We start from the raw sequence: 13363 nt of genomic DNA on the forward strand, positions 1-13363 counted from the left end.
TAATAATTTATAATAATACATGAAGTATAAATTTAAAAATCAAAGCAATAAATCATAAAACTTATAAAAGTTGAACTTATATAATGGCTTTTTTAATTGTATTAATTTGAAGGTTTACATATTTGCTTTTTGGTGTATATATATATGGGGCACGGTAGCCCGGTTGATAAGATACTTGCCTAAAGTACTAAAGGATGTTTAGAGGTGTCGCGAGTTCAATAGCCGGTTTGTCCTTGTCAGACGACTTTCCTGACACAGGGTACAACAAAAAACGGTGACTTGACTGCAGCAAAAAATTGCTATCGCAGGGAGTCCCCCATTGAGAGGTTAGGGCACCAACCTCTCGATGAGTATAAAAAAACAAGCCTGCCGTTTGGAATCGGCAATAAATTGTAGGTCCTGGTCTAATTGGCCCTCGCGTGCAGAAAATGACCGTGGTGCAACAAAAATGATCAATCATCAACGATCAAAAGAGCTTTTTGGTATTAAAATGTTTGATATGGCTTCTTGATTTTGTCCTATTCAATATGAAGCCGTGTCTCTTCTTTCTCCACACACACTTTCCGACACCTCAGACACTAGACAAATGCATCTTTCAACTGCTTGGGTATGGCATGAATATTTTCACCATTCCTTCCAACTTTTACCATGGTTTCCAACTTTTACTACACTAAATAATATTATACATTTAATAATAAACAATAAATGATTTTTCATTCTCTGCCTATACTATTTTCCCTGTGAAATCGATTACTTAACTTATTTTTTTAACTTTTATTCAAAATTTTCATAAAAATCTATTTTTGGCAAATATTTAAGTGTCTTGGAGCACCGGAAGAAATTAATTGAAGTTGAAAAATTTTGCATTCATGCTAGTATGCTTAAAAGACAACTTTTGCACCCCAAGCCGATTCTTTTATCCACATTTCGATTTTTTGCTCCACTTTATACACTTGCTCAGACTGTTAGGTACACATACTCGCACTTCCGGCACAACTCACTCGGTTGCAAATTGCCCGTGGCAACATACCAGAGTTGTGCTCAGTTTGAAAGAAGAAAAGGAAAGCTGCTGCCGCCTCCTAAGGCATCCTCCTACATTATTTGCTCGCCAGTAGATAGAATAGAGAATAATCATATTTCACAAAATATATTTCCTGCATTTTCATTTTGAACTTAAACAACCCATGCTGTCATTGTTTACTATTAAGAATTCCATATTTCTATTTTGATTATTAATTCAATTATTATAGTTATTCTTTGTTTATTTATTTTTTATTTCAAAGAACATGATAAACTCAGTTTTAATGTATTCATAAAAAATTCAGTCAAAAAATATTTTATTAGCTTCAAGCTTTCAAAAAAGAAAAGAAAAATGCTCACACATCTACATAGAAAAGGGCACCACAGGTAGCACACTAAGAAATTAACTGGCCAGATGACTGGTTAAAGTATGAAACCAAACATTCTACTTTTTTTGACCACAGCAAAACAATGCTCATAAAATCTAAGCTGCTCATCAGTGAGAATTCCCAAATCTGTGAGATTGGTTGCATCTGGAATAATTTTATTATACAACTTGTGAGTGAAACATGGTTTGTTTGAACCAAAGTGAGCAATCAAGCATTTCTCAACATTGAAAGACATGCTCCATTCATTTTCTCATGCTGCAATCATATTCAAGTTGGTCTGTAAAAGATCTGTATCTCTTGGATTCCCAACTGCACCCATTAGCTTCATGTAAATTGTGAATTTTCTGACAATCCCACCAATACCCTGATTGAGTCTATCAATAAAAAGTGAGAAAAGTATGGGACCAAAGACAATTCATTGAATGCCTTTTGGAAATCCAGATATATTTGTCTTATTTTCCAAAGCCTTTTTCAGATCATAGAAGCAAAGGAGATTTGTTATTCACTACTTTTCCTTCCTGAACCTGCTCTGGTTTCCTGCCAATATCTTACTATCCTCCATCAATTTCACCAGTTGCCATTTAATAATAATTTCCAGTGTTTTCAAGAGAGCTATTGAAACTCACCGGATGATAGTTTAAGATTGTCTCTCTACTATCATTTTTAAAAATGGGGATTACTTTAGCAAGTTTCTGATTCTGTGGGACGATAGCAGCACTACTTCTGTAAATCTGTCCAACCGACAACAACAGTTCATTAGCACATTCCTTAAAATTTTAACTGCACAAAAAATTTCATCTGTATTTTTCAGTCTCATTATATTTTTAGTTAAGGAAAAATTAGTTCTAAGTGTTGAAGGATTATTATTTCTCAGTGTGAATCACAGTATCTAATTTTTAAAATTTTTAAACAAGTCACATTTGTTTTATTAAAAATTTAATTGTTACAATTTCGTGTTCATTGCTCATAGATGATTGAACATTTAAAGGGTTAAGGACCTAATAAATATCATATATAGTCTTGGTTTTTGTAAGCAGATACATTTTTCAGAAGTTTTAGAACTTCCTTATCTTCTACTTGAATAATGTTGAGGACCTTACCACTCCATGATTGACAATCCCTACTTGACATACTGCTGTGGGCGTAGTAGCCCAGGTCAACAAGATACTCAGCTCAAATACCAAAGCATGATTAGAGGTGTCACAAGTTCGATACCCAATTCGTCCTTTTCAGAAAGCTTCCTGACACAGCGGTACAACAGAAATGGCGACATGACCATAGAAAAAGATTGCTAGCGCATGGAGTCCCACACCGAGGGGTTAGTGCACCAACCTCTCGATGAGTGTAAAAAAGAAGGCTGCCGTTCAGAATCGGCAATAAATTGTAGTTGCCGGTCTAATTAGCCCTCGTGTGCAAAAAATGACAGTGGTGCGACAAAAATGACCAAATGAATGAACATACTGCTGTTCATATTTGAAAACTGATGGGATAAAGGCATTGAATGTTTCAAACATGCTTCTATTGAACTGTATCTTTCAAAGGTTGGGAGATCAAGGTTCTATTGTAATATAAAATGTTAAGGTTTTAAAAAAAAATTCCAGTCACACTACGTCCAACATATGATGAGCTGGCTATTGGAGATTTGATAGAGAGATAATATTGTACCTCAAAAAATTGGACCTCAAAGTCAAAGCAAAAATGATATACAGTTTAACCCCATTATAGTGAACCATCTGCGGACCCAATAAAAAGTTCACTATGACCCAAGGTTCACTATATCCAAATTTGTTTAAACATTGATATTTTTTAACATTTGATGGTGGTTTTGTTGGAAACATTCACTGTGATAGCACACAATCTACTAATAAATTATTAATCACTAAGTTATTCAAATATTAGAAAGGAAAAATTGATATGTAGAAAAATTGATTGTAGTATTGCTTTTATTTTTACATCCTATGGAAAAAGTTTATTATTTTTTCTTGAATACATTTCGATTTTAAGTAAAGCTCATCAATTTTCTTATCGACGATTAGGGAAGAGTTCAAAGCTTTTTGTCCACATTTTCCGTATAAGAAAAAAATTCAGAATTTTTGCAGCCACTTTCACTTTAGAGCGATATAGCTTCTTTGCTCCAGCCAGATTTTTTTCATGAGCAGCGATGATCACTCTGTGTTTTTTCTTAATGTTGAAAACTAGATTACAATAAGAAAAATTCCTTGAATATTGTCGATTGATTGGTTCCACTTCAACACATTCAATTATTTTTATTTTATCATCAATTAAAAATGCTTTCCTCTTTACAGAATTCAACATTTTTACACCGAATTTTTTTTCGAAGGTACTGCTGAGATGGCAAAATGTCTGTTTAGTCTGAAGCGATCATATAGATATGAAGACAGCGGCAGAAGATAGAAAGGAGGGGGACATCAGATGCCTCTAGATCTGTTCCACTATTGTTCCAATTTATCAAGGGGTGGTTTGAAAAGAGTGGGGACTTGTAGTTGACCAGTGGATTCCTAGGAATGATGGGAGGATTAAAAAGTGGGATATATGGCATGGAAGTCAAAGAATGCTTTCTTTCTGGATCCTAATATGTGTAAGCTTACATTTAAAAAACTGGGAAAAATCTGAGTAAGGGACATTTCAGTTCACTATGACTCATTTTCTCAGCAGTTCACTATAAGCGCTCAAAATAAAAAATTTTAAATAGCTGTTTAGTTGGGACCACTGAAAAGTTCATTATAACCGAGAGTTTGCTATATCCTGGGTTCACTATAGTGAGGTTCGACATTTTTTTGTATAATAGAAGTGTTCTTTTTACAACAGAAATGTTCTGAAATTACAAATGTATATACAGTCAAACCCTGTTATGGTTCCCCCCTCCCGATATTGTGCCAAACCTGCTTAGTTCCAGAAGTTTTCATTGAAAAAATTGTCCATTTCTAGGCTTTACAAGTGTTAAACCATGATCTGATTTTACACCAAACTCATTATAATGCCAGAACTCTGTGAAATAAATGGTGGCATTAAATCAGGGTTCAACTGTATATATATAGACATGAATCTATCTGGAACATAAACTATGTATAAATGTATATGCATTTCATAAATTTTGTAAAGAAATATATTTTTTTTATCAGTTTATATATTATGTTGCAAATTTAAACAAAATTTTTTTTTTAGGTCATCACATATTTCATGTGATAACTGGACCAAATATGGGGGGAAAATCTACATTTATTCGATCGGTATGTAAGTTGATTTGTTTCTAAATTTGTATCATTATACAACATAACTTGAGCTTGACGAATAAAAAAAAAATTTAGGTGCTGCCAAAATTTCTTAGGAGCTAAGGATATTTGTTTATTAAATTTTTTTTGATTAAAATGTTCCAATATATATATTTTAAACTTAAATGACTTATTCTCTGACTTAGTGACCCTTTTCCATGCTGGTAAGTACATTGACATGAATTCCAAAAATTTTGTGTTGTCATCTATTTACAATTAAGTAATAACATATTGAATGGTTTTAAGTGTCGAGATATTTTTATTCACCATTGTCCCTCTAATTTGTCGAAGTCTGTTATACAATATATCGGGGGTGGCTTAAAAAAAAATCTCTACTCATCCAGGGCCTTTTTTTTGGTGTCTCCTGATTACATGTTTTTGGTTGGCAAACCTTTTTTTTTTTGCCCCTTTCAACCAGGGTACCCAGATTTTTCTGATCAAATGGGGAAAATTTAATTTCTTCATTCTCTAGTTGACAATTATCTGACATAATTATGTATATGCTTATATTCTTTATTATATCTGAATATAAGTAGCCTAGTACATATTAAAATTATATTTGATTAATAAAATTAAATGTGCAATTTTTATATGAAGTGTTTTTATACTTTTACATGCTCACTTGTGAGTTATTCTGTTTGAGCATTCACTTGTAGAAAATAGTGAAGCCGACATTTGAACTTATATTAATTGATTTGATCAACATAAGTTTTGTTCTAATATACACCCAGTGGCCAACTCAAGCTTCACTCAACTCGTGCCTCACTCAAGCTTCGACTCATCCTTGCAGTACAAACGCTGATGTAATAAACCGGATTTGCTGCTAAAAAGCTTTCTCCTGGTCATAAGCACCAGTTAATGTTCCAATTCACCTGTTCATGGGGAAAACAAGAGATTTTGAGGGACTTTGAATGCGGCATGATTGTGGGTGCCAGAAGGGTCGATTCCAGTATCTTCAAAGCCGCTAAACTTCTTGGCTTTTCTTGTACAACAGTGTCTCAAGTCTTCAAAGAATGGCAGCTAACCTAAAGAACTTCGAGCGAAAAGCTGAATAGTGGGCGGAAATCGCTTGTGAATGAAAAAGGTGCAAGGTGGCTGACACGAATTGTGAACTCTATTGGAAATTCCATATTCAAGAAAGAGCTAAACGGGCCACTTATATACTTATGCTATGTGAAAGAATTATTGGTAAAACCTGGAGTTTAAACCTTAAAACCATCCAGTGGATTTACGCCGCTATTGCATACGCAATGCTGAGCTATGGATGTGTGGTATGGCATCAGGCATTAGTAAAGACCTCTTATGAGACTGTCCTACAGAAAGTGCAAAGATTAGCATGCATTCTGATCACAAGAGCTCTACCCAGCTCCCCTTCGATTGCCCCCAAAACTGCTCTCAAGCTGCCACCTCTAAGATGGTATCTACAAGGAGAAACTTTTAAGACCATGTATACATTCTTGAAAGAAATGGTACTTGGTGCAACCGACCCTATATGAGACACAAACCCTCTTTTATAAACCATTTTGACAGCTGTCTACTCGATAAAGTAGAAATTCCTTCTCTACTAACGCTAAAAGACTTCTGTTCCAAAATAAAAAATTTTACAAAAAATTACACTATCCCCATACTTGGGAGAAATACGATTGCTGACATAATTGATAACATCCCAACTGGAGCCATTGAATCTACACTGATGGCTCCATAGGCTTACAGTGTTTTCAAATCAGAACTTTAGTTATTATCACCCTATGTATCAAAAAAATCCAGAACAGGAAAAAATCAGGATACCTGAAAGGCTCATCTGCTTTTTGGGATGGAAACTGTGCTTCAGTACGCGTGTTGCACTGAAACAAACGATGAAGATGCCACATATTCCAAAACACTTTTTGAATATTGAATGTGTGTGGAAATAAAAATTCAACCTTTTCTTCTTCATGCTACATTTACTATTAAACAGTCCAATTTATAATAGAAAACTATCAGAATCATGGAAAAGTCTTTCCTAGAAAAAGTTGTGGAATTTACAGTGTGTTTTAATGTTTCCAATGTGCCATTTATAATACGGATTAGGGAAATTTACAAAATTGTTTCATAGGTTAATACTACACTCTATGGTCATGTTGTATTGTACTGTTCCTGCATCACAAAGTTTGTTTTGTTTAGAAAAAAATATGTTTCAAGTTATATATTTTTTTAAAACCTAATGATTATTTTTGAATCACCCTGTAGATTAATCAATATGGAAATAGTGTTAATTACATTAATAAATATTTTATTTTAATTATTTTAAAAGTTTGAATAATTTTTCAGAAATTTTATTGTTTTTTAAACAATTGTTTCAGAAAACAGTGCTATTTAAACCAAAAAAACGTTTTTTTTTGGTTTTTTCACTAAACCGGACTGTAGCCAACAAAAACTTTGAGTTGTCATCAGTTCGAATCATCAAGCCACCTTATAAGACAGAAGTTCTGGAACCACATGAAAACTTTGATATGAACAGATATTTACCTTGTAGAGAAATGACTGTAGTTTCAAGTTGGGAGAGACTTAGCAGGTCCAGTTCATAAATTAAGGACAAAATTAATGACAAAGTACAAAGGTTCTAAAGAAAAAACAACCTTGCACAATTATTTCATCAAATAAGAAAAGTTCTTATTTGATGAACTTCTTTTGATGAGTTCTTTTTATTGCAAACTTCATCAAATTTCCCCATGGTCTCTATGTAAGGAAATATTTTTTGCTATATGGTCTTTTTTTTAAAGTAAAACTGACACCCTACACATTTTCTTTTTGAATAGACAGTTTTCAGTAACTTGGCAATGTGGTCTTATTGCTACTTCCACCATTTATGGCTTTATTTATTTCGTTTAATGTCATAGTTCTGTAAGGTCTGGACTATCCAAGGTATGTTTGGTTCACATTAGCTCGAATATATAATCAGGGTCCTACTGCATAGTAAAACATCAATAGACTCCTACATCTATTTGATAGCCAACCTCCTTTTTTGATACTTATTTTTCTTAGAACTAACAATAGGCTCCTTAAACATAATACCGGAAATACATGTGCAGTTCATTGATTATAGAAGGTCATCTAGCAGGGTAATAGTTTGTGCGGAGATCCTGAGTTCTGATTCAGTCTGTAGCACAAATGTCAATACCTTTGTTGAATTGGCTCTAGGCTGCAGAAAATTTATGAAACAAACCATTATATCCATTATATATGCACATAGATTAATCACTTTGCTGCCAAGTGCATGAAATAGCTCAAACAAATAAAAGAGTACAGCAAAATTAATACACAGAATTTGGTATTTTTGTCTTTTAAATTTTTATTTCGTTTGATATTTTATTTTTGAAGTATTACTTTCATATCATTCTAGGTTGCTCTCAATGTTATCATGGCACAAATAGGAAGTTTTGTTGCATGCGAAAGTGCTGAAATATCTATTGTTGATTCTATACTAACAAGAATTGGAGCCAGTGACAGACCATTGAAAGGGGTATCCACATTTATGGCTGAGATGCTTGAAATGAAAAACATCCTTAATGTATGTTTCAAATTATTTTCAATTTTGTTTTATTCCCCTAATATTTATTGAAAAAATGTTGCACTGGGGAGAGATGAAAAGTTACCACTGATCTATATAATCATCGAAAAAATATGTTATATGATAAATTAATGAATCAATTTTTACGTATTTTCCCCTCCAAGAAGGGAGATATGTTTTAATGTTTCTTTAAATTGTTCTCATAGGTAAGAATGCTTTTTTTTTAATTTTAAAATAACAAAGTTAAGATGTAAAGTTAATTTTATATACTTTGATTCTTAACCCTTTCCAGGTGAACTTGAAATGCGGTCTCTAGCAAAAACAAAAATGTGCCAAATTTTCAAATAATTTGCTATTGAATGCAACTTCTTATGCTTATCAACATTCTCTCATCACATTAATTCACTAAACCCTTTAGTTGAAATTTCTAGATCCTGAATTTGAAAGCCAATCTCAACATTAAAAAGTATCATCGCAGAGAGCAACAGGCCTACAATGGTATAATTATTCATTCATTACACTTCAATCACTATGAAATGAGAAATTACTCATAGTTGAAAAAATTGATTGCAGATGGCAGCACTACACATAACAAGCATTACACAGAAACAAACTTCACTGAAGGTTCGCTATACGTACACACACATTCCATCATGTACCAATTTGTTAGAAGTTCCGCAGAGGAATATGGACGAGGTGCATGTCTGGTTTAGTAGTAGTTGAGTGCTAAAGAACCTCCAAAGTGAACCCCACCCTGGATCTATATCCAGTAACTCATATACAGTGATGTCGTCTTAGAAAAGAAGAGAATGAATATGATTTTGCTCACAAATATAAAAAATTAGTTAGCAATAATAGCTTTTTCACAGATGATAATTTTAGACTCTTTAGAAATAGCAAAAAATTGATTTTTTTTCCTGTCTCGTAACTGAGAAGTATGTATGTTGGAAAATAAGTTGCATAAATGAAAAAGTCATATAAATGAATGAGAAATATCATTATTCTCCTATATCTTTGTCCAGGAGTGCAGAAAATCATCGTATAATGAAAGGTATAGAAGAAACATATAAATGAGAGGATGTATATGTGAGAGATTACTGTATAATGCTTTTTTGTTTGGTACAATTTCAGATGCTTTTTACTAATGCTTTTTTGTTTGGTATAATTTCAGATCAAACAGACATCGCTACATTGGACTTTGGGAAGTCTAATATAGCGATGAAAAGTGTACCAAATTTTAACATGTATAAAGAACCCTTTTTGCCAAAAATAGGAGGAGGATTTCCTTATACATAGATAGCATTCATAGACTAAAGATATATATAGATGACGCAGGCTATTCATAAAATTTGTCGAACTTAAGAAAAGCTACACAGTATTGTCAGGGAAAAAACGGGTTCTGCGCTATTATATTTGGCTCATTTTTGCAGAACTTGGTGATTTTGTGTTTACGCTAGGATGTTGCAGTAATGAAATTTGATGAAAACTTTCATTCATTCTTTTGTAAAATATTTAGGGCGTATCAGATTTGAGAAAAAAAAATCAGTTCTCTATAATATAAACAAATATTGAAAAAAGAAAACATTTTTTTATTTTCCATTAGGGACAGTTCCTAATAATTTCTTAAGACTTGAGTTTTTAAAATGTAATTCTCATGAATATTTGAAAGAAGTGAATATGGAAAAAATAAGTTTCATGAAATAAAATTTTTTTTGCAGTTAAAGCTTTCTAAATATGTTCGCACACACAGGAAACAAAATACTGTATACAACAAATATATAATGTATATGTTACGGTAAATGTGATAAATCAGTAATTAAGCATAACCATTGGTAATTATGCATAATTACCAATAGTTTTAGTAAGTTTGATAAATTTCATTGCATTTATCACTTTTACCGGCAATTATGAATAGTTCCCAAATAGAGTTGGTAAGTTTGATAAATATGGAAGAAATCATGCAGAAATATCACTTTATTTCAACAACTTAACAAAGAATGTATGCACTACGAGATGTATGCACTACGCATATTTTGCCATAAAAATTAAATTAAATTGAAATAAGTGTGAAGAAGATAAAGAAAGAGAGAAATTATTTTTTTTATACTCGTTAAATTTTTGGAAAAACAATTTAATTATTGAGGAAAAAATTTAATTATTGTGAACAAAGGTAATAAGGGATAAATGGTAAAGATGAATAAATAAGAAATAAAATTCAAAAATTTTGCCTCTGTACTGATAAAAAATTAAAATCACTGAAAAACCAGGATGTCACAATTCAGAGGGAGGCAAATCTTATCTCTATCACGCCAAAAGAAAAGTGAATGCCAGTATATCTTGTACAATTGAGCGATAAGAATTTCTATTATAAGCTAAAAACAAGCCTTTTAGGTGGGGCATTTGTTACTAAAGAGCACAGCTGCCGTTATACATTCTGAAAATTCCTTTTCATCATCAAAAGAGTTAAAGTTTCTTTGAACTGACTATTCATGAGGTGCTTGTCGAATGTCTAGATCTGCTAAATTAATTGAAAAGTGTCCTCCACGAAGGGCAGAAGCAGGCCCGTCATTTAGGGGGCAGGCCCCCCCCCCCAGCCTTTGAAAATACACTAAAAATGGTATATATATATACATACATTGAGTACATGTGCTTTGCCCCCCCTCCCCGGAAAAAGTTGAAATGATTGCCCTGGGGCAGAAGCCATTTTGTCGTTTTCTAATGCCCAGCGCTGTTGCGAGTACAATTGTCATTTCGTGGATAAAGGAGAGGGGCATATGCTAAGCCAGCTTAGCGATTCTTTATGGGAGGAAAAGCAAAGCAGTACATTTACGGCCAAGACTGTTTGGAAATCGAAAACTTCACCTAAATATACGTGCAGAACCGCCGGTCGGTTAAGGACATTTTGATATATAACAAACACAAATCAATCAAAAAAAATTTTTTTTTGTTATAGTTTTGGCTCAGGAGTGAACAGGGTATATACTACTATTTTTAGAGGTAGTTATGTATTATGCAAAACTGCCATTGTGTTGGGGAGCGAGTTATCATTACATTCTTTTTAAATAAAATATTTGTCATAAATTCCTCATTCTGAAAAGCTTTTTTTCTTCAAGTTGTGCGAAACTGGAATGAACTCACTAGCTCGTCAAATCTTGTGGAGACATATTTTGGTTAAAACTTCATAAAACTCATTACTTCAATCATTTATTACCAAAAATTATATTAAAACATGTAATAATGACTCATGATATTTGAACTTTACCAAAGCTGGGAACTTTAATTAAATTAAATTCAAAATGGAATCGTTAAAAACTGAGACTAAGTCTGTTGAATAGTCAATTTAATATTCTAATTATTAATTTATAAGAAAGAAAATAAGCAAAAAAGTACTCAATTGTGAAAGGATACTGGTCCTCCTTTTCTAAACTGTCCGGAACATCCGAAAACTGCTCAAGCGTTGACCGTTTTAATCAAAAATAAGATAGCATGTGGAGATTGCCATGCGATCCCTGATCAGTCTTTTGACTCAAGTCACGTGACTCTGATCCTTCCTTCCCATTGTAACCCTTCGCACTTCCTCTATGTACTATTATGATAGCATTATAGACATTAACAAATTACTCAATTCATTGCAATTTACTATGAATACTCTGATGATAATAAACTAGTGATGTAGCTGATTGTGATGTATCAGATGAGAATGATGAGTAATTTAATAGTTTCTATGATAAATAAAAAATATCTTTCTTTTTATGGTATAAAATAAAAAATATTTTTGTGATAAAAACTTTCTTCTAAATTTTCATTTCAAAAAATCAGGAGGTTTCTTACACACACGAGAGCTCCTTATACACATTAAAATACAGTATGTTGACTAGAAGAAATTTTTCCTTAATATCACTGATTATGCACATACACTATCATTATGGAGAATCATATTGAATCATAGGTTGTTTGATTTTTATGAATATTCAAAGCTTTTATGTACTTTTGATGCACTCTGTACGTAACTTGGTAACTGCTCTGATAGGTATGAAAATTTATTTTATAAACCCCTCTCTTTCATGAAGATATATGAAAAAAAAAACTTCTATTCTGCTTTTTATTTTAGACAGCAACAGCTGATTCACTTATCATTGTTGATGAATTGGGAAGAGGAACATCAACTGATGATGGTTTCAGATTATCATGGAGTATCTCAAAGTGAGTTTCTTTCTCCATGTGTTTCTTCTTCTAAAAAAAGTAATTTTCACGTGTTCTTACTGTTGATATAGTCATAAATACAAGGAGCACTAAGAAAGTTTTGAAACTCAAGAAAGAAGCTTGACACACAAAAAATGATAAATTGGAAAACTCCAACGCTTTTTAATCATAAAAACTGGGTAGTTTGCTGCTGTGAGCATTAGCTGTATGTCAGTAAAATCTTGAAGACAGCAAGATGTCAGGGCAGACTATTGGGAGATTTTGCACTGTAACTTTTTACATAGATTTAAGCAAAGATAGCAATTTCTTTAGTCCTAGAAAAGGATTGTTCACATTGAATCACCATTCTCAGATTGTACGAGTAATTTCAGAGAGAAAATTTTACAAAGGAGAATGACTTTTATTTTGGTTCCTCTTCCCCTTTCATCAGTCATTGAAGAAATCATTGTTACTGTGTGAAATAGCTGATTCACAACAGACATTTTGGACATATAGGCAGATAAAGGAGATTGTTGAAATTCTTGCAAAACCTTTCATACCGTTTTACAAAACCATCTGTAGGTGAAGAATGTGAAATAGTTTTATTGTTTATTTATTCTCACAGCCCAAAATAAAATGGGGATAAGGATGACTTACACTGATTGCCTTCTGAACCCTCCATATATTGCTTTATTAATTTTTTCCAAAGGAAAATGTTAATTGAAGTGCTCAAAGAGGTACATACATTACTGCTTTAAATGCACTATATTGCGAAAAGTGTGTCCTTTTTAGAGTTTAAACATTTTCTTGAACTTCTAAAAAAATACTGGGTAAATCGTTCTAAAGTTTTGGTGTCGTGAACCCTATTTTTGTATTCACAATTTCCAGTGAAAATTTAGTCGTGAGTGCTATTAGGAGACTGACAAAAA

General features: G+C 32.7%; 1 protein-coding gene across 1 annotated transcript in view; it reads left to right on the forward strand.

Annotated features, from left to right (window-relative positions):
* Positions 1-13363, forward strand: part of spel1 (DNA mismatch repair protein spel1) — a 156009-nt gene that overhangs the window by 110693 nt on the left and 31953 nt on the right. The window contains exons 21-23 of the mRNA XM_089233222.1: positions 4596-4660; positions 8085-8252; positions 12364-12455. Of these exons, the coding sequence (XP_089089348.1) occupies positions 4596-4660; positions 8085-8252; positions 12364-12455 (325 nt within the window). The remainder of the gene's footprint in view (positions 1-4595; positions 4661-8084; positions 8253-12363; positions 12456-13363) is intronic.

The sequence above is a fragment of the Pholcus phalangioides genome, unplaced genomic scaffold, assembly GCF_987345545.1.
Source record: "Pholcus phalangioides strain wild (caught in Gottingen) unplaced genomic scaffold, Ppha-v1.0 ptg000007l_1, whole genome shotgun sequence".
Classification (NCBI taxonomy): domain Eukaryota; kingdom Metazoa; phylum Arthropoda; class Arachnida; order Araneae; family Pholcidae; genus Pholcus; species Pholcus phalangioides.